Source organism: Cyclopterus lumpus, chromosome 13 (assembly GCF_009769545.1).
Source record: "Cyclopterus lumpus isolate fCycLum1 chromosome 13, fCycLum1.pri, whole genome shotgun sequence".
NCBI lineage: Eukaryota > Metazoa > Chordata > Actinopteri > Perciformes > Cyclopteridae > Cyclopterus > Cyclopterus lumpus.
In genome coordinates this window covers 5,993,838-6,014,889 of record NC_046978.1, presented here as the reverse complement: position 1 = coordinate 6,014,889, position 21,052 = coordinate 5,993,838, and the positions used below count along the sequence as shown (strand labels likewise).

The 21,052-nt window shown below is 41.9% G+C and overlaps 3 protein-coding genes across 3 annotated transcripts; 2 read left to right on the top strand and 1 right to left on the bottom strand.

Annotated features, from left to right (window-relative positions):
• The first annotated feature begins 4,828 nt into the window (after positions 1-4,828).
• p2ry13 (purinergic receptor P2Y13) lies at positions 4,829-7,419 on the top strand. Its single transcript, XM_034548336.1, is given in 6 exon segments — positions 4,829-4,988; positions 5,231-5,258; positions 5,896-6,070; positions 6,072-6,098; positions 6,188-6,577; positions 6,792-7,419. Coding segments are annotated over 4 exon segments (1,047 nt in total). The 5' UTR covers positions 4,829-4,988; positions 5,231-5,258; positions 5,896-5,914; the 3' UTR covers positions 7,266-7,419.
• A 2,098-nt stretch (positions 7,420-9,517) lies between these two features.
• Positions 9,518-17,719, top strand: mfsd1 (major facilitator superfamily domain containing 1). Its single transcript, XM_034548334.1, has 16 exons — positions 9,518-10,009; positions 10,151-10,203; positions 10,369-10,481; positions 10,598-10,640; positions 10,770-10,837; positions 10,987-11,095; positions 11,224-11,326; positions 11,840-11,938; positions 12,851-12,962; positions 14,413-14,469; positions 14,792-14,948; positions 15,119-15,216; positions 15,328-15,440; positions 15,558-15,605; positions 15,814-15,880; positions 16,336-17,719. The coding sequence occupies exons 1-16, from the start codon at positions 9,853-9,855 to the stop codon at positions 16,337-16,339; spliced, it is 1,401 nt and encodes a 466-aa protein (XP_034404225.1). The 5' UTR covers positions 9,518-9,852; the 3' UTR covers positions 16,340-17,719.
• Positions 17,720-18,708: 989 nt separating this feature from the next.
• On the bottom strand, positions 18,709-19,699 carry LOC117741748 (P2Y purinoceptor 3-like). Its single transcript, XM_034548966.1, is given in 3 exon segments — positions 18,709-19,151; positions 19,154-19,183; positions 19,186-19,699. Coding segments are annotated over 3 exon segments (987 nt in total).
• Positions 19,700-21,052: the final 1,353 nt, after the last annotated feature.

Genomic DNA, 21,052 nt, shown 5'->3' with positions numbered 1-21,052 from the left:
GGGAGAAGCTGGTTGATATGATGAAAGCTAGAGGTGTCTGTGTTGGGTTATGGTAAAAAATGAGGATGTTTCAAAGAAGAAAGAAGAATTATTCGTCATCAAAATAAGTACCTTTAAGAAGTTAGAGATAGATAAGATGTCATCAGAAATTAGGCTGTTGTTTTATATTATGGCAGCAAGAGAACCTGAGTAACCCAATAGAAACTTTTCAACTTTAAATTCAGTGTTGTACTGCCCTTTAGTGGCCTAATGAGGATTAGCATCTAAAAAACAAGATGGAATCATATAGGATAGACCAACATACACCAGCAAATTAATTATTCAATTTAAACACACAAATACAATGTTAAATCTCACTGGTCAGAGCTGTGTGTCTTTAATGCACATAACGTGTACTGTATGCATATAGATATCTGTTTAAGTACATTCTTTCTTCCAAGTTTTCACAATGCAACACTATGTTTTAATTCCATATTAAAGTGTTTATGTTGATTTGAGTGTGAAGTCGTCCTTTGTTAATTTTTCTGTGAAGGGTCAATGCAGATACAGCTTATGTTTTTTTTAAGAGGGAATGTAAATTATATTTTAAATTATTGGCCGTAAACAATTATTAGTGAATGGAAATAGGGACTATGCTCAAAGTTCTTTTTTCTGCTAATTAAATGGTGACATAAATATGTGTCTTCTTTGATTCTTGTGAATCGAAAATGAATAGCTTCCCTCCCAAAGAGCTTTGCTCAGTTGCCAGATGGGATATTATTTGAATGAATTTCTTGTATTCTCTTTGTCATTGTCTCAATAAATGATGTAATTTGGAATTAATAAAATATTGTGTGTTTATTGCAGTATTTTAATATTAAATTAAATATGACTAATGCACCACCCACTTTGTTGGTCACCACAATATTCTAGACTACACTCCAAGAATAATTTCCCTCTCTATTACCATATAACAAAGATTTTCAATTAGTTTGACTGAAAAGGAATTAAAACACACCCACTATACAATAAATCTTCTTGGCAGTGATTGCACTCCCTTTGTTTAAATGAAGAAAAAGCTCCAGTGTGGCCTGTGGGACTTTTTTGTTGGCTTTAACAGCTGAGGCCACCCTTTGGTGAGATGACGCCACTGCACCTCTTGCTACAGAATCAGCTCTATAATTATTGCAGAAAGGTGTGCAATCCATCAAGCAAGCAATCAGTCAACCAGGCAATCAAAAAGCAATCATATTTATTATATAAATGTAGTTGACCTAGCCAGCCATAAACTACACAAGGTTGGTAGGTGGGGAAACCAATGAAGTGTATTTAGCTCTCCAAAGTCAATGGCATGTCAATACCAGGGACATTTGCTGTGCTAATGAGTAAGAATATGGTGACTAGAGTTAAACATGGAGGAGAGTTTGGGTCAAAGATTATGTTAAAAAAGAAAACACCAAAAAAAAAGCATAAATGATTGCAGCTTCATCTTAATGGTGCGATAGAGATGGTGATGTGTGTCTGAGGTTTATATGTGGGCCAATGGAAGCACGGGGCCCTGAATCCAAACTTTCACCCCATCCAATCTAATTTAATGTTGCATGACCTCTGATTTGCTTTTGTCTAAAGACCAGAAGGTTTTCCTATGTTTGCATACATCCTGATACATTGGCAGTTCTATCACAGCAGAAACAATGATGTGTTTCCTAGGAAAATTGTTTCTTAAACACTTACCATCTCAGTATACTGTCACACAGGTCCATGTTGCAGCTTTGCGTTTGAGAAGAAGTCATCAACTGTAAGTTATCATCAACATCTTATTGACCAAATGAGTTCATAATTTGGTATTTATCAATGATAGATTAATCTGTGATGACAAAGATAACCACTGAGATCATTATTTTCTTTCTAAAATGTGTAATTATACAAGACAAGCATAGCATGTTCACATAGTGTCAAAAATATAGTTAAATTACTTGAATTACTTACATCTTTATCCACGCTACCTTGAAAAGTAAAAAATGAAAAAAAAGCAAGAGCAGTCTTGCCAGGACAATGGAACCTCCTTACTAAAATCAGAATTTGTATTCATGTGTATTTATACTAATTCATTTATTTACTTTTTTGGTTGTACAAATTAGGGACACAGATGTATATACACATGTATAATGGAAAATATTGTATACAAATATGCTTAGAACTTATTTATTTACATTTCATTCAGCTGACGCTTTTATCCAAAGCGACTTACAATCATACACACAGCTACGGGGAGCAATTCTGGGTTAAGTGTCTTGCTCAAGGACACATCGACTAGGGCTAGCAGAGCCGGGGATCGAACCGCCAATCCATTTACCCCTCTATGTACAGTAACAACAAGCGCCTTCCTTTGCTTTGCTTGGTCTGCAGCCTTGACTGGAATAAGCAACAGATAATGGATGACAGCACGGTTCCTCCATTTGACAGTAACCAACACAGTAAGTGGAGAAAGTGAAAAAGAGACCAAATTAACTGAATTATTTCTTTCTATTGGACACTATTGAAATCCCCAACTGTCAAATGATATTGCACATGTTCGCCAGGACAGTTTCTTTGTTAGAGCATGGTAATAAAATATAAAAGCAAATTGAAGATGATGTTTCTTAACAAGATGAAATGTTGCTTCTAAAATGCAACTTTTCATTCTCCTCAGGTGCAGCGGCGCCGATGAATCAAACATCTCACAATGACTCGGACCTTGATAGCTCAACTTACAACTCACATGTTGTCCCTGCTCTCTACTTTTTGATGTTCCCCATAGCTTTGTTGCTGAATGGTGTTGCCGCCTGGGTTTCTCTGCACATCAAGGCCACCTCCAACTTTGTGGTGTACCTGAAAAATCTAGTAGCTGCTGACATTATTATGACCTTGATCATCCCAATCAAAATTGCAAGAGACTTACCAGGTGCGTCAAATACAATGCACATACTCTCATGTTATTTCAGTGCCATTTTCTACAGTACACAGTACACATGTATCGCTCTGCTGGGCTTTATCAGTCTGGACCGTTTCTTCAAGATCATTATGCCCCACAACCAGTTGTTTAGTCAAAATCTGACTTTTAGCAAACTGATGTCAGGCTCAGTCTGGGTAATACTGCTTGGATGCTCAGCATTACCAAATATCATTTTAAGTAACCAAGTGGCCAAAATAACACAGATCAAGACTTGTAGGGAGCTGAAAGGACCGGTTGGACTTATAATTCATGAGAAGGTAGTGATTTACCTCAATGTTTTCTTCTGGTTTGTCAGTGTGGTCATTGTTGTTTGCTACATTTGCATTGCAAATAAGGTTATCCAGTCTTTTCGGAAATCTGGCAGCAGCAACAACCAGGGAAAGCAGAAGATCAAACTACGTGTTTTCCTAGTTCTCATTGTGTTTTTTGGGTCATTCGGACCGTACCACATTTTTGGGCTCCTGAACACATCTCAACAAGTCAAATCTTCTTCCTGTACCAGCTGCACTGTATCAAGCATCAGGTTGGCGAAGGACCTCAGCCACTGGTTTGCCTGCACAAACATCTGCATGGACCCACTTCTCTACGTCTTTCTGTGTCGGGAGTTCAAAGAGAAACTGATGTCTATGATGAAAAAAGTGGTTGTCTCGCTGCAAGTAGCCTCAGCAGACAAAGCCGCAGAGTAGATTCTGACGATGGTCATGAAAATGCTATGTTATGGACTAAGCTCAGATGTTACTGAAGATTTTGTAGACTAAAAGTCAGATTATTTTTGTTCTATCGTAACATTTATATTAACATGAAGTTGTGCTGTGCTGTTTCATATCTTTACAGAGAGTCACTCTAAATAGCTTGAAACCCATTAACAGGAAATACAATGAGGATGAGATAAACAGCATGAGACAAAGAGGGTGCCATTATTATGCATTTTCTTTGTCAACAAAACACAGTTCTACAGTAGCTCTGCAAGTTCACGATCAATAGATTTCTAGGAGGGAGACTGTAAATGAGGCTACCATGTAGAGCATTTTAAGTTAAGTTAGATAACATTTGCATCTCATACTGAAGTCATATAATGTTTGTTGTGATAGTAAAAATGAGTCATGTCTTTAATAACATTCTGTTCATTTTCAATGTGTCTATTGGCCAGTCTTCCATTTGCAGCATGCTAATTAGCGCCTAACATGGAAAGGTTACTGCAGAGAATAAAGTCTGTTATTGATATATATATTAAAACTATTAAAGTCTCTAAATATATAGAATTGTTATAATAAAAGATAATTAAAAAAAAACACTGAAGAGATATTATCTGCTCACTGTGGCATATTTCAAAAGCTAATTTTAGGATCAACACATTTTGCATTTGAATGTGACTTCTTGTGTATGGCAGCTGAGCACACGTTTGAGCAAACAGTCTCTGTGGGTGTAGAAGGTTCCTGTTATGGTCAGATAAGCTGATTGTTCACTTGGGAACCTTTAGTAAACGCATGCATGTCATTTCTCAGCTAATTATGTTCCCATTGGACATAATTCCTGGTACAGATCCAAACAAAATCTCATAGGAAATCATGTTGTGTAGTTCTCAGAATGCACTATTTTTAAAATGGCACAAAAGGGGAATAAAAAAAGCAAAACTTTAGTTTACGGGGTGCACATTTCATGAGAAGTAGCACAATGCATTTGTTGCGGTGCTGCTCAAATCGAGTTTATGATAAGAAGAGACTGAGGTGAGGTAAATGAGATGCAGGATGCTAGGGTGGAGAGGTGGGGGCAGGAGGTCTCTTGATGTGTGTCGAGAAATAAGTCCATGGCTTTGGTGTGCGCATGTCAACTGCTACTAAGACTGACACAAGCGAGCGGAGGCAGGGGGAGGCACGGAGCAGAACAAGCCTCTCAGCAGACAATTGGAACAGGAAGCAAGGAAGGAAAGGGTCTTTCAGAAAGGAAGGAAGACTGGCAAACTCATTGGGCTTGTGACAAGACAGCCACACAGCAGCTCCAGAGACCACCCATTGTAAGAGCATCACACATACACACTTTAAGGCAGGGAGAGAGAAATACAGAGAAAGAAAGATAGGCAGGCAGAAACCTTTTTAGTACTTCTTGACGAATGAAAGTAACAGTAAGAGATTTGCAATAGTGGATTTTTTTTTGTAGATACATTTCCTTCCTGTGAGAAAAGGAGAATATTTCACTTCTTCCTTTTTTCTATATACTGTATTTTTTCTAATTCATTATTCTTCACATGCCCTACAGCCGCAGCCGATACGAACACAATAAGAAGGTAAGACTCAATTATTGACTTTTCAAGTATCTTCTAGATTACCACTCTAAACTGGGCACAAAGATGGAATGTGTTGGGACAGACCTAATCAACACTAGCCTGCGCATTAAAAAGAGACAAAGTTTTTAGAGTATTGTATATCTCAGTTGCCGTGGCTCCTGCTCCTGGCCTCAGTGTTATTCTAAACCGTTAAAGTGTTCAATGTAAAGACAGCACGCTGGGCAGATATACTGTCAGACAGGACGAGAATTCAGAATGAACAAATGCAAGTTAGTTGATGGGTGCCTTTTATCACTGTATATTAAGTGAATCTCTAACTGTACAACTGAATAAGCAGTCATACCATTATTAATTGACTGTCCTGGGTGACTCCTTCTCTATGGTTAAATGTAGAAGTTACAAAGTATTCAGCGTGTGTATACAAATAAGTATTCGTATGCTTCTTAAAGTGGCAGGAAGTGGCCTTTAGTTGTTGAATTCATACAGAAATAAACTTGTATAGTAACTTAAAGCCCTAAAGCCGCATACAAAATGTGCATAGACATCTAGAAACCACATATTACACTGTTTCCTCTTTTAATTGTTCCTTTGTATGAATCTTAATCTCATTACCACTCCCCTTCCTCATCCCCCGAAGGTCCACCAAAGAGCAGAAGATGAATGACAGCCTGTCAAACACTTCTATCAAGTGTGTTCGGGATACCAGTGTGATAGCCGTGGTGTTCCCCTGTCTATACAGCATCCTCTTTATAGTCGCCCTGATACTGAATTCCCTGGCTGCATGGATCTTCTTCAGCATTCCCAGCTCCTCAAACATTTGTGGTCTTTCTGAAAAATGTGGTAAGACATGGGGGGGGGGGGGGGGGGGGTTCTTTTATACATTTAGTTGTCAGTGCAGGAGCAACACAAAAAAAGTCCTTCATTAACAGGTGGTGGCTGACCTGCTGATGACCCTGACCATACCTCTGAAAGTCTTGCGTGATGCAGGCGTGGGATCCTCGCGACTTAGCGCCTTCTACTGCCAATACTCTGCGGTTTTATTCTACATCACCATGTACATCAGCATCCTCCTGCTGGGCCTTATCAGCCTGGACCGCTACCTGAAGATAGTAAGGCCCTTTGGGAAGTGTTCCCTGCAGCGGGTTCGTGTTGGTCAGGTGCTGAGTGCAACTGTCTGGGCAGTCATGTTATCTTTGGCATTACCGAATGTTATTCTCAGTGACCAGAAGCCACGTTTCTCTGGAGGCCGACTGAAGTGCACCTCCATGAAGAGCAAAGCCGGCTTGCTTTGGCATGAAGGTTTCAACTATTTATGTCAGGTAGCTATGAAATAAAGGAATTGTGGGAAATCTGCTTTTTAGAAAGAATGTGTCGCACACTGTGTGTTACTTAAATATTAACAAATTGAAATACACTGCACGATACTACATGATTAATAAAACGCAACATTTGACCTTTAACTACAGCTGGTGAACACTAGACGTTAGAAATGCTGTGAGTCTTGCCTAATGTTTTGTTTACGTGTGCTTTCAGGTGGTTTTCTGGGGCACGCTGGCCTTGATGGTGTTTTGCTACACGTTCATCAGCAAGAAGGTTTATGAGTCATACAAAGCCTCAAAGAGCAGATCACAAACAGCCAGGCGCAGAACCAAAGCAAAGGTCTTTGTGGTAGTGGGGGTGTTTTTCATCTGCTTTGCCCCCTTTACCTTTGTTCGCGTTCCCTACACTCTGACCCAGACTCGCAGCATGGCGAGTCCTTGCGAAGCGCAGCACGCGATCTACATCGCAAAAGAAACCACCCTGTGGCTGGCGGCCACCAACGTGTGTCTGGACCCGCTCATCTACATTTTCCTGTGTAAGTTGTTTAGAAAAAGACTGACAGCCGCAATCTGCCGTAAGCAACTCCCCAAAGGTGCCATGGAATCCACCACGGCGACCTTAACTCCACTGGAGATGTCACAGGCCCCTCTGAGTAACAGGCTGTCATATAATGGGATGCCAGAGTAACACACTGGGGACTGTACAATGGGAAATCCATCAATGTTAACTGCCAAGGCATGATGAGACACTGCCTGAAAGGTTATTTTACTTGTAAATAGCATTTGTCGCGATGACAGCAGTTGTAAAAATTGTTAAATAATGCAAATTGAATAAAATCTGTTTAATGCACAATGTGACAGAAAAGAGTCAAATGTGTCTGGAGGTCGTCAGGAAGTTTCATGCCAACAATGACTGTTGTTTTGGATACAGGGGTTGGCAACTAACCACACACTTCTGACCCCTGTTTGCTAAGTCATCCAATGTTTTTCTTTAATTGTGCCTACTGTCATTTTGTACTTCCTTCTCTTTGCTAATCTCATTCAAACTGCACTTTCCCTTTACAAAACTTTGACAAAAGGGTAAACATCTTAACAGCACATGTTCTCCAATGATTACAGCACACGCACAATTTGACCAGGGACGGAGTGATAACAAAATGAGGCCTGCAATAGACACAGCTATAAATGCTGAGCAATATAAATAACAATGTATTTACTTTTAATTGCATGGTGTTCAAGTTTAATCCTGGAGGTTAGATTATTGTGGATGAGGTTCAAAATTAATTTAAGGGGAAAGGACATGAGTCTGATATTAACAAAGACAAATTCTTAGCCACGTGAAGGTGGCTGTGCAACAAAGGCATTCAGTGCTTACATGAAGGGCAGCAATCACAAACAGCCCCCATTTTAAACTAATCAATGAACTATCCTTTCTTTTCTTCTGCTTGTATATTCAGCTTTAGTTTGAGCATGGTGTGGTTTACAGTATGTTCCATATCATCAACGTCTGTGTCGGTAGTCGGCACTACTGGGACAGAGCTGTGGGTGAAGGTGGTTTTACCCTTTCATTCTTAATTAAATACAAATGGTTATCTGTTTGTACCACTGGTGTTGATCAGTAGATGAGGCACCTTTGATCATTATTTAGCTACGAACTCACAGGAACTGCATGTTGACTCACATTGCTCTGCTGCAGATGTGATGTTTGATAAAAAAGATAAAATAATCAATGCCCAGCAAAGCTTAGTAGTAGGGCCTAATCTTTCACAATATTACTGTAGTATCACTGCATCATATATTTTTGAATTGAACAAGAGGAGAAAAGAATATATAGGATGGAATAAATTTACTTTTTCCAATACTGCAACGCCCAGAAGACAATTTTTAGGACATTTACAAACTGGTTCTGCAGGATTAATGTCACCTCCCACCTGATTTACAATTATGTCTGCATGTGGGTATGATTAATGTAATAATGAAATATGATCTTCTTCCATCCCACCCTGTGTTGGCTACAACTGAAGAGGATATTTGGGCAGGAAATTAATGAGCTACAGAGCGGTCGGAGAGGAAGAAGGACCGTTTGTCAGCCTCAGATTAAATCGTCTGACAGATGACCCCGCAGTAGTGAATTATGTGAAATTCAAAATGACATTCATGGAAATTAAGTAAACCCTGCAGATAATGTTGCCTTCCAGTATGCACAGACACAAGTTGGGGACAGGAAAGAGCCAGATAAATAGGGGGCAGGTAGATGAGGCCTGGCAGTTTAATGAGTCTTGATGAAACAAGTTGGTAGCCTACAGTTTTTATGTCACAGATCATGTCTTCATGCTGGCGCTGTCAATCAGCAGAAGTTTATAAACTGTAGTGTTTCTTGGCTCGAAGCCCCAGAGAAATGGCATATCGGCATCTTATTAAAGCGTGGACTTTTTTGACACATTGTTCAATTGTTAAAACTTACAGTGAGGGAAAAATAATTACATTCAAAAGGCTTGACTTATTCAAATACTTGGAAATGGGAAATGTATGTTATAGATACACATATTTATGTTAAATTCAGAAACAGCTAGAACTCAACAACATGCAATACTTTCAACATTCTTAGGGCAAATAGTAAAAATAAGGCATAGAGTAAACTTAAAGGTTAATGAGGGTAAGAAACTACGTTTAGGAAAGATAATGTTTGGGAAACGTATTTCAGAATTAGGAGATAATGGTAATTATCGTCTACTATGTGTTGATAAAGGTTTTTGTGCTTGGGCTCATAGACTCTAAGGCCATTTAAGTTCCATTTTTAATCTTTTGTTTCTGAGTAAATGTAACTTGCCAGACTGAACACCCGTGTGCCGTTATCTTTGTTGACCTTATTTTTTTACGTCTCCATGCATCCAATTGTAACTCCGCATTTAACGTCACATTGCTATGAATTGTGGGTAAAGTCTGCAGAAATGGATTTACGGAAAGGGTTCTTAAAGGGCTCAAAGCGTCTACGAGAGAGCCGTCAAAACACTCAATGATTTGATTGGAGCACAGCCCTAAACCCTCGCGCATTGTACGGGAGCGCGCCTCAAAGCTCGTGAGTGTGGCGGTCGGGATTGGGCCTATGGTTTGAACGTGTCCACAGGCACGCGCTCATATAAACGGCAGATGGTCAGGGCTACAAGCTAGGAGGCTAACGCCACGTGACATTCCTGCCGGATCATGTGATCGATCAACATCCTGCATACTGCCGTCGACAACTTTTCCCGCAGCAAATCCCAAAACAGACGAACATGGCGGATTACGAAGAGCGGCAGAGCCTGCTGGGAGATGGCGACGAGGGTTTGTCCACCGCCGGAGGACCCGGCAGACCGATGCCGGCCATCTCCGACCCCAGGCACCTACTCCACCGAGTGGTGGTCCTGGTCTTCATGTGCTTCCTGGGATTCGGTGAGCAGCAGTGAGCCCCAAACTGAACGGTTATTGTGGAGTTCAGTGTAAAGAAAGCTGTTGGCGTCGTGGCTCACGTGACGTTAAATAAACGCAGTAGCGTTGTTTATGTCGTCTGTTAATGTAGTTAATTTGTTCCAGGAAGCTACTTCTGTTATGACAACCCGGCTGCTCTTCAAACGGAAGTCATCCAGGTAATTCACCCTCTGCAGATGTGCAACGTTGCACACCAGAGTGTTTCTTCTTTTTAAAATGCAACGTATTTATGGTTTCAGCCTTAGATTTTAATAGTAGGAAATTAAATTCCAAAATGGTTGAAGTGAAAATAATCTGATGAGCTTCCTCCCTGCATCCACTAGGACCTGAACCTGAATACTTCAAAGTTCATGCAGCTGTACGCCTGGTACTCTTGGCCCAATGTGGTGCTCTGCTTCTTCGGGGGATTCCTGCTTGACCGGGTTTTTGGCATCCGGTAAGAAGAACAATAAGTCACATTTCTGTTCAGTGGAACAGTTGTGTAGCTTTTGTACTTGCCATCCTTTTAAATCGTGGGTTTTTTTTGTTCTTTTTAAAAAAAAATATATATAGGTTGGGGACCATCATCTTTTCACTCTTCGTCTGTGTTGGACAGGTACCTGGAAATCTTGATATACTTAAAAAATATTTGTTATCGTCCATCTAAATAGAAAACGATGACAAGAAAGAGGATGACAATTGGATAATTTTCTTTGTTGTATTTTAACTGTTCCACTCTGCACAGGTAATATTTGCTGCTGGAGCTTTAGTGAATCATTTCTGGCTGATGGAAGCTGGACGTTTCATATTTGGGTGAGCAAATCATTTTGCCATTGTGTTGAAAGCTATTCATTTCCAAACATAATCTAACAACTTTACATACCAGGGGCTAGTTTTCTACCGCCACTCATACTCTCTAGTATCTTACACGGCCCTCCCTCCTGTTTTCTTTTCCTGGGCAGTATTGGAGGAGAGTCCTTGGCCGTGGCCCAGAACACCTATGCTGTCAACTGGTTTAAAGGAAAAGAGCTCAATCTGGTGTTTGGCCTTCAGCTGAGCATGGCTCGCCTGGTAAGGACAACGTTAAACATGCTTTCAAATAACATATGTTTTACTGTAGCCATGATCAAGGAGCCGTACTATACAAAACCCATGTCATTGGCTCCTTGTGTCCATTCACCCTCCCCTCTGGTCTCAAGGGCAGCACAGTGAACATGAACATCATGGGCTGGGTGTACAGCAAAGTCGCAGACCTCGTCGGCTCTCATGGACACACCGCGCTGGGCGCATCGCTCATGATAGGTGAATGTCATACTCTTTTACTTTAGCCACAGGTATGTGCACCAGTCAAGGGGAAGACTTGAATTTGGCAAGTGTTAAACATGAAGACTCGGGTTACGGGGTGCTTCATCGCTGTCCATGCGAGAGATACTAGATCCTTTCTCTGTAACTAGTGATCTCAGATGACACAGCCAGAAGTCATAGAGAGAAGTGTTATGGAGAACCAAAAGTGCTGCTGCAGATGAGTCACATGAGTAAGAAGTGTCACTTATTATAGTTTTATAGATGTCTTACTTGTGCTAAAAGTGCGTCCACTTTTGCACACCTTGCAATTGTGTGCTTTCTCTTAAAGTGTCTCCACTGGCAAAGGGACATTTGGTATCCATTTGAACAATAGAATCAATCAGCAGTTGTCAGGCATACTAATTTGATCTCCTTGATAGTCTAATCACCAAGTATCACGTAAGTGTCTGTACTTTCCTTCTTGTCTCCTCAATATGTATCGATGTCTTAATTTCTTCTTTCTCTCCTTAGCTTCTGTAACCTGCCTGTTTTCTCTCATGTGTGCCTTGGTGCTGGGATTCCTTGACAAAAGAGCAGAGAGGATCCTCCACAAAGAAGGCGGCGAAGCAGGTAAGAAAGATTGCGTCTCTTATCTCTTTGCGCTCATCTGTCAATAACTACAAGAATGCTTTAATCAGTGTGGACCATGACATACTCTAAGGAACAGCTTTTGTTTTTGTTATGTACCTAAAACTGCTGCCATTCTGGCTAGACGGTTAATTTGCGTCAACACTTTCTCATTTGAGGTGTGGGTTCTTTATAAAGGCAGCGACAGCTCAATGCAGTGAGCCTCATGCATGAAGCGACATGAGAACCAATTTCCTCTTGTTTTGGTTCCTATTCACAAAATGTTCTTATTGTCTTAGTACCCATTGATTTGTAGGTTTAGAAAAACCTACAAATCAAGCGCTCTTTCCAAAAGCACATCTCGTCTTCACAGTCCACAAATAGTTTGTCCAATGCCAGGGAACATGAGTTTTTAAATCGAGTAACATCTTTTATTTATTCTGTTTAGACTAATTCTAATTTGGATTTTAAAATCCCAAGTCAAGACTATTAAAAAACCCTGGTTTGATATCACGCCTCAGAGGTGGAGTGTCTCCCTCTAATGGGGAGATCTGGGCTTCGATCCCAGGCTCCTCCAGTCTGCATGACGATGTGTCCTTTTGCAAGATACTGAACCCCAAATGCTTCTAAAGGCTGTGCCATCAGTGTTTAAGTGTGCGCTAAATATGAATCGGCATATTGGTACGTTCAAGAATATTTGATGCATCTGGACTTGACTGCTCTCGTCTTCCCTTTTACAGAAAATGTAAAGAAACTATAATAAATGGTTGTTGCATAAAGCCCATTGTTGTGAATAATTTCCCCTCTGAACTAATGGCTTCTTTTGTTAGAAAATCCACTCTTCTTCTTTTACGGTTGTTTAACGCAAATGATGCTCTCAAGCTGATCTGCATGTGTGTTCATCTTGCATTATAGGTGAGGTGATCAAGTTGACAGACGTGAAAGACTTCCCCTTCCACCTGTGGCTCATCTTCATCATTTGTGTGTGCTACTATGTTGCCATATTCCCCTTTATTGGACTAGGACAGTGAGTATTGCACCAGGGTCCCCTCACACTTACACACACACACAAACCTCCCTCTAGTGGTCTGGGACAGTTAGTATTGCACCAGGGCCCCCTCACACTTACACACACACTTCCCCCTAGACGTCTGGGACAGTTAGTATTGCACCAGGGCCTCCTCACACTTACACACACACTTCCCCCTAGACGTCTGGGACAGTTAGTATTGCACCAGGGCCTCCTCACACTTACACACACACTTCCCCCTAGACGTCTGGGACAGTTAGTATTGCACCAGGGCCTCCTCACACTTACACACACACTTCCCCCTAGACGTCTGGGACAGTTAGTATTGCACCAGGGCCCCTCACACTTACACACACACTTCCCCCTAGACGTCTGGGACAGTTAGTATTGCACCAGGGCCTCCTCACACTTACACACACACTTCCCCCTAGACGTCTGGGACAGTTAGTATTGCACCAGGGCCTCCTCACACTTACACACACACTTCCCCCTAGACGTCTGGGATAGTGAGTATTGCACCAGGGCCTCCTCACACTTATACACACAAACTTTCCTCTAGTGGTCTTCAGACATCATTACATCCCTTAAGTAATACACCCAGAACATTGTCTCATCAGTCAGTGCCTCTACTTTTTCTCATAACATATTCAAGCCATCCTAATTATGTTAATTAATTGTACATTTTAGTTATGCGATTTAGAATGTGTCACTGAGCTCACGAAACATGTTTATGACCATAACTGAATAATGGATATGCTAATTATGACATTTTCACTCAAATATGAAGCAATGACATTTTAGACAGACATGATATAAACACCACTGTTTGGCAAGGGAATACAACCATGAGGCTGTAACCTTTGCTCCAACGGAAACAATGCAGATGTTCTAATCGCATACTAATTGCTGAAGAGGTGGAACAACATTTTTGGTGACGTGGAAATGGAAATATATCTTGACCATTTACTTGTCCTTGAGTTTGAGTTCAAACAAAAATATAATTCACCTCAAGATGGTATTCTGCTTAAATTGTGTGTTATGGAGGAAAACCCTGAGCCCTTTTCATTACAATCAGTACTGTGTCTGAGAAAAGACATTTCAACCACACAATGCTGCATTGTCATCGAACCACAAAAGGAGGGAGAGGGAGTCAGAAATGGAAAGGGGTCTGACAAATGAGTTTGCAGTGAAAGAAACCAATTGAAGCTATCACAACCTGCATGTCTGTCTCTGAAAGGCACTCTCAAATCACTTAGCAACTGACATGGTTTTTCCACTGAGGGCCAGTGCTTACACAGCAAATACTTGTTATGCAAATTGGGCAGAAAACAAGTATGGAAGACCGAGAGCTACCTGCTCCATGAGTCAACTCTATTTCTCCTGCTGTTGTCACATCAATATGAAGCCTGAGCAGCAATTTGTAATGCGACCTTGTCTTTTATTACAGGGTGTTCTTCATTGAAAAATTCAACTTCTCCCCAGCTGAAGCCAGAGCTGTCAACAGGTAACTCTGAGTCCTTTAAGACCAATCTACCGTAAGGCACAAAGACCAATATTGTCTGCTGTTGCTGATGTATCTGGCTTTTCCTTTTGTGGGCTGCATTTTTCTTTATTCTAATGGGTGACTCAGCTACCTGATACTGGGAACATGTTGGACTGCTAAATCCCACATAACCTAAACCAAATAACACAAACAGCATGACTGACTTTCAGCTCTATTTTATTAAGTCAGTTTTCTCATTAAGCAGCTAATTTTACAGTAAAACATTTAGATTTGTCTATATTCAAGTCCTTAAGAGATAATTGCCCTTCTCTGTCTTTCCCAGTATTGTGTACATCATCTCAGCCCCTGCATCTCCCCTTCTGGGCTTCATGGTTGATCGGACAGGGAGGAATGTGGTTTGGGTAATGTTTGCCGTGGTCGCAACACTCGCTGCTCACATGATGCTGGCCTTCACCTTCTGGAACCCATGGATTGCCATGGTAATTCCCCTTTGCAACCTTTTTTGGACACTCCAACAAAATCTTATTTTATACATTTAGAAAATGATGATGTCATTGAACACATTGTTGTTGTTTTTTACTGACTTTCTTGCCCTGGAATTCTGAGAGCCCTGACATGTTTAAAGTATGTGTTTTCTCTTGTTTTCCAGTCCCTGCTGGGTGTCTCCTACTCCCTTCTGGCCTGTGCCCTTTGGCCAATGGTGGCCTTTGTGGTACCCGAGCATCAGCTGGGGACAGCCTATGGCTTGTATGTACCCGTAATGGCAATATTATGATTTGCATAGTCCCGGTTAGAACCAACGGTTATGATTATTGTCGATATTGACGCTCTGGTTGATCTTCTGCCTTCGTCCACCAGCATGCAGTCAATCCAGAACCTGGGACTGGCGCTCATTGCCATGGCAGCAGGATCCATCCTAGACAACAGAGGATACCTGGTTTTGGAAGTCTTTTTCTGCGTCTGCATCTGCTGTCAGTATTTTCTGTCTGTTTTTGTGACAGCCTTTCTAGCTCCGGTTAAGCACTTTAGAGTGACACTGTCAGTGCTTTCCCACATTGTCTCCCCCTAACTCTTTTTGTTTCTTGCAGTTGCACTGATGGCAGTGGTGATGCTGTACTTTGTGGATTACCTCAGAGGTGGGAGAAGACTGAAACTTTGAACTTTGTCACTCCTTTCTGCTCTCAGTCTCTGTACTGTCTTCAGTAAAAAAAAAATCCCAATATCTCCTATTCCTTTTCTCCTGTGGCATCTCTTCACTTTACTTTGTCACTCTTCAGCAAATCCCTGTCCGTATCACCCCTCTCACTCGCTTCCTAATCTCTCCATCTCCCTCTCTTGCTCCAGGAGGAGATTTGAACCGGTCAGCCGCAGCCAGGGCCAAACTCCATAAAGAAGCCAATTCGGACGCAGAGTGAGTAGCATTGACCCTTCACCCTCCATCACTGCTTCTCCACCCACTTACTCCACAATATGACCAGCATCTCGGAAACATAATGAACAACCCACTCATATTATCAAGTGCTACAGGCATATTTTGTGTGTGTCTCTTATTGAATGGGCTTCTTGGAAACGAGAGTTGTTATATCAGCAGACCAAGTGGGTGCATTTATATAGGTCGCATGTCTATAACACACCACCTGTGGTTGGTTTATTTTGTGCTTGGCAAACAAAGCCAAACCACATGTTCTCTCAGGGGACATGACTACTTTCTGTTCTCATTACTGCCTGAGAGCGGTCACAATGAGCAGGTATTGATGTTACCTCGGTCTCTGTCCATCTGTTAATTTATTTGTGTATATGCAGTTAATGTTATATATGGCATATTACATAAATACTAATATTTTCTTGTCCGCTGATATTTTCTAGGTGATTGAGGGAACACACAAAGGCCACCCAAGAGCTGTCAATCAACTGCCACTGGGCGGGACAGGATGGCGGGATGACTGTCAGTCATCTCGTCAGTTACTAAAGAAAGTTGCTTCCAAATGAAAACGCATGAGACTCATATCCTGTGGAAAGGTGCCTATTTATAATAAATAGGGCTTGATTTGATGACATGCTAATTCAACTCTCTATATAAGATTCATATATTAATTAAATTGTTCTAAATGGTAATTTTGGTTTTTAAAAGTTTCTTTTTCCAAATTGTCTCAAAGTGCTCTGTTTTTTGCTCTATTGCAGACAACGCAGCAGTTAATATACATATCAGTTGTCAGCATTCATAATAATTGCCAAACAAAATACTTCTTACTGGGCTTTCCTTAGTGATATCTTATTCAATGTAATCATATGTATCATTGACCATTTTTATGGTGCAAAATCTCAAAGAGCATAGCTCTTTATTTGTTATGTCTTTATTACTTACTTGATAATTGTATTTCCTAATTCCTTTATCTGCTCTTCGCTGGTTTCGGGGTGCATAAAGATTTATTTTCTGTTGCTTCATCAAATGATAAATTACTCTCTTTTTTTTGTCTTTTGCTTGTTTATCAAGCTCAGTTAATTAACTTGTTGTAAGCATTTCCCCCAAGCTGTTGCTTGCTTCACCTGAACAGTGAGACAAAATATGAATGCACTGTTTATCTCATCATGCCAGTTATGTATAATAAAAAAAACATGTGTTCTAATCAGGGGCGCAGACTGCCTGATAAACACTCTCTACCTCAGTTGGGAAAGTATGTCATCAAAATGTTAGTAACTTAACCACCCGCTGAAAATCGAAATCGTAAGATTTTTATTTTTTTATGACCTCCCGATGGTCAACATCCCACTATGTTGCGGTGATGTAGAAGTTTACTCCGGGGGGGTCTGCACACAGTGACATCACTTGTTTGGTGGTTTCTAGGTGCGAAAGAGCACACTATCTGAGAACACCTATCTGTGATGTGGTGCATCGGCTCAAGAGGCGAAACTAGCAACCACAGACAGCAGAATGCTGCTCTTCAGTGTGGCGTTAAGGTACTCTTTAAAGGCCAGCATGTGTAAGAAGACAATTGTGTGTCTGTGTAATTGCACATTAAAATGACCACACAGACAGACTCACTCGTCGCTTTATTCGCACTATATGGGGATGTGACAGCAGGGCAGTCTTTGCCTACCAAGTGTTCACTGTTATTGAGCGGTCTGCAAGAAATGACATGATTGTGAAATTACTATTGTACAATAAAACGATAAGATTAAAATCTTTTTTTATCACATTTGGTACAAGATCATTCATGAAACGATTAAAGAAACATTTTTGAAAGCATACAAGATCTCTTTCTGCAGTATTTATTTTTCCTCCCACATCTATAGTAATAAGTTTTCTCAGCTACAACAGGCTGTAACTGATTTATCGTTTGGGTTATTTCTAATAGTTTTGGTATTGGCTGTGGAGACGATAAAGATGGAAACATTATGCGCTGCAGGATTGAAATGCAACACAGTAAACTGAGCTGGACTCTCACCCGTGTCTGGTACCTCTCAAGGCTGGGTGCACAGGTATGCATGCACATGCACAAAACCACTTCTGATCAGACACAATTTGAAAATAAATCCATTTATTTGTATTCAGCCTTTGAACTTGACACTGGTCAAATCTTTATAATTAAACAAGTAACTTCCACTTAAAGTGCAGTCTTTTCCCCATTATTCCCCATCTAGCTTGTCTTCTCCACTCTCGGACAACTGCTCAACCCATCTGTCATAATGTCCTTCATTCAGCTGTCTGCTTCTCTACATTGTTCCTATTTGAACAATAAATTGTTCTTTTTATCTTAAGGTGTTTTAAACCGTCACTGTTCTGGGTATTTATTGTACTGTAACCACTATGAAGGTTATAGTTGGACCCATCTTCAATTGTTTTCTATTTGCTCCACACCTGTGGCCTTTTTATAGAAACCATACAATATTACTATTGTTGTCCAGGAGATTGTATCGTATACAGGCGCAGATGCTGTTTTGGGGTCTTTCTCTCTACAAACGACAGAGGGCAGCAATTCCCCCCAAAGTGTCACTCCTGACCACAGTATCATTGCAGGCTCAGTATTTACAGTATCATTTAGTTCCTTTTGCCAATTCCTCAGTTGTAAGGTTGCAATGAGTCAAATAACTGTTGAATGTTGCCAAATACACATTATTACATATGAAATAACGTCATAATTAAACCCAGCCAACACAGTGTTGGTACTTTGTTATTACCACCCACTGACTCATGATAAAAGTCACTTATGGATCAGTGAGACCTGTGATGGATGCTCTCTACCCTCCAGACCTGTGTGTGCTGACTACATCTACCAGACACACGATGGGCTGCACTCTCGTCGCCCTCCTCCACACCCAAGCCCGAAGTTTCTGACGGCGCCGATCACAACCCAGGAAGTGGAGGAGAGGATTTGCGCAGCAGTTGAAACTGACCACGGGCTTCCACACCTTCAAGGAGATCAGGGCCCCGTTGACAAGGTGACAGTCTCCGGGCAGGTAGACCCTCACAAACAAGTAGACGGTGCGAGCAATGTGATAAGGCACGAAGCACACCACAAACATGAGACACACGACCAAGAGCGTGCAGATAGACGTGTTGCGCATACGGGCCGCCCTTGCGTTCGAAACGCGGTCCGCCGCCCGACAACAGAGCGCTCTCATCGTGGAGCAGTAGCAGGTGATGACGACGAGGAATGGGATCAGAAAACCAACGATGGCTAAAACAGCCCGTAGGGGAAGTACACTTTCAAGTTCCCGGGTTAGTCATTTCAAAGCACACAGTCATATTGTTGATCTCAGCCGTCTGCGCAAAGACCAGTGTGGGTAAAATCTCCGCCGTGGCCAGGATCCAGACCGCGCCTGACGCGAGCAGGGCGCGCTTTTTGGTCCGCAGATGCACAGCCGCGATGGGGAAGCACACTCCGAGGAAACGGTGCACGCTGACGCCATGTGAGAACATCATGCTGCAGTGGAGGTTGACGAAGAAGAAAAATCGGACGCTTTTGCAGAGGATGTTGCCGAAGGGCCACAGCTCGCCCATGGCACTGCTGATGATGAGAGGAGGCAAGGCCAGCACGTAGAGGAGATCCGCCACGGCGAGGTTGGTCATGTAGATGACCGTGCTGCTCCAGCGGCGCGTCCGACAACACACGCACCACAGCAGGGCGCCGTTTAAACTCAGGCCCAGCAGAAACACCAGGCTGTAGGACACTGGCAGGAAGATCCGTTGGTAGTAGTTAGCCACTGGACAGATTGGGAGGCCCTCCATTTAAAAGGGTGATACTTCGGAGGCCTTATGTCACTTGACTTGGACGTAAACGAATATGGACCACTTCTACCATCTGCAGCTCACCTTACTGCTGTGTGCGGGTGACGTGTGACAAATGCAAATATACCAAATGCAGGTGTTTGTTCAACGCGTGCGTCCCTCCTGTTCCCAGCCCACACCTGTGTGATGTAAACCATTATAGCGCCATATCAAGGACACGAGCAAATAGATTGGTACACCGTGAGGCATTTCATGAGCCTGCGATGATGGGCTGTAGATACTGTAGTATGCGATTGCTCTTCCCCAGAGAGAAGGTGTGCAGAATATTTAATGCTGTTTAATTGCCGATAGGCAAGTTAAATGACACCGGCACATGCGCGATGGGCGCTCTATAAAAACGCGCACACGCTCAGCGTCCCATTGGCTGCGAGAATTTTCCAAGTGTGGTCTCTCTCCGGATGCTCCCGAGTAAAAGTGTTCACTTCATCTCTGTCTGACCGCGGAGAAAGAGAGAGAGAGAGAGAGAGAGAGAGAGAGAGAGAGAGAGAGAACTCGTCATGCTGAGGAACGGCACGTACAGGTTAGTGTCGCATCCATCGACTAATCCTTGTCATGGCAGCAGTGTTCATTTAGGACAAACGAGAAGCTCCAGTAGAGGCTGCTTCGGCATGCACTGATGGGTGATACAGTCCTGCGAGACACGACTTGTCTGCAGCTGCACAGGGAGGAGTACAGGCTGTTCACATACTGAGGGCTTATAACATGTTTGATTTTCGGGAGACTTTTTGTGTCCTAACTTGAGCGGTGTCCTTCCAGAAGCATGTACCAGGGAGAGGAGGCGAGGCTGCGCAGCGGGAGTCTGGCTGTGGCTCGGGAGAGGAAACACCTTGCTCTGTGCATTAATAACCAGGTACTCGGGAGAGGGCAACAGACCGTCTTTCTTACTGTCAACTGGATTATGTCTTTATACTGGCTGGGAGGGTATAACGCTAATGGGTGACGGTATCTTCTCATTTTGGTAAAAAGAGCATTGCAATGATGTAATTCACTTTCTGATCTTTTTTTAGGAGCAGTGTAATTGACAGTTGTATACTGCTCAGAAGCAAAGTCTCTGAGGGGGTAAAGAAGCCAATTGAATGTGCAAACATTAATTTGAAAGATAGACTAATTGTAATATGATAACATTTAGGCAGCTATTCCCTATTAATACATCAGATAAGTATCAGCACCACGGACAGTGGAACCCAAATCTCTCCCCCATGTATTCTTAACGGCTTTGAATTGTTGCGCCCCTTATTCACCAATTCAAATGACACAATTGACTGAATTCAATTTGATTTGGGGAATTGCTTT

Bases quoted from the DNA above. Each gene is read 5' to 3' on its own strand.
- mfsd1 (XM_034548334.1), top strand. From the start codon at position 9,853: ATGGCGGATTACGAAGAGCGGCAGAGCCTGCTGGGAGATGGCGACGAG. The intron at 14,949-15,118 runs GTAATTCCCCTT...CTTGTTTTCCAG, and splicing joins GGAACCCATGGATTGCCATG to TCCCTGCTGGGTGTCTCCTA. The intron at 15,606-15,813 runs GTGGGAGAAGAC...CTCTTGCTCCAG, and splicing joins CTTTGTGGATTACCTCAGAG to GAGGAGATTTGAACCGGTCA.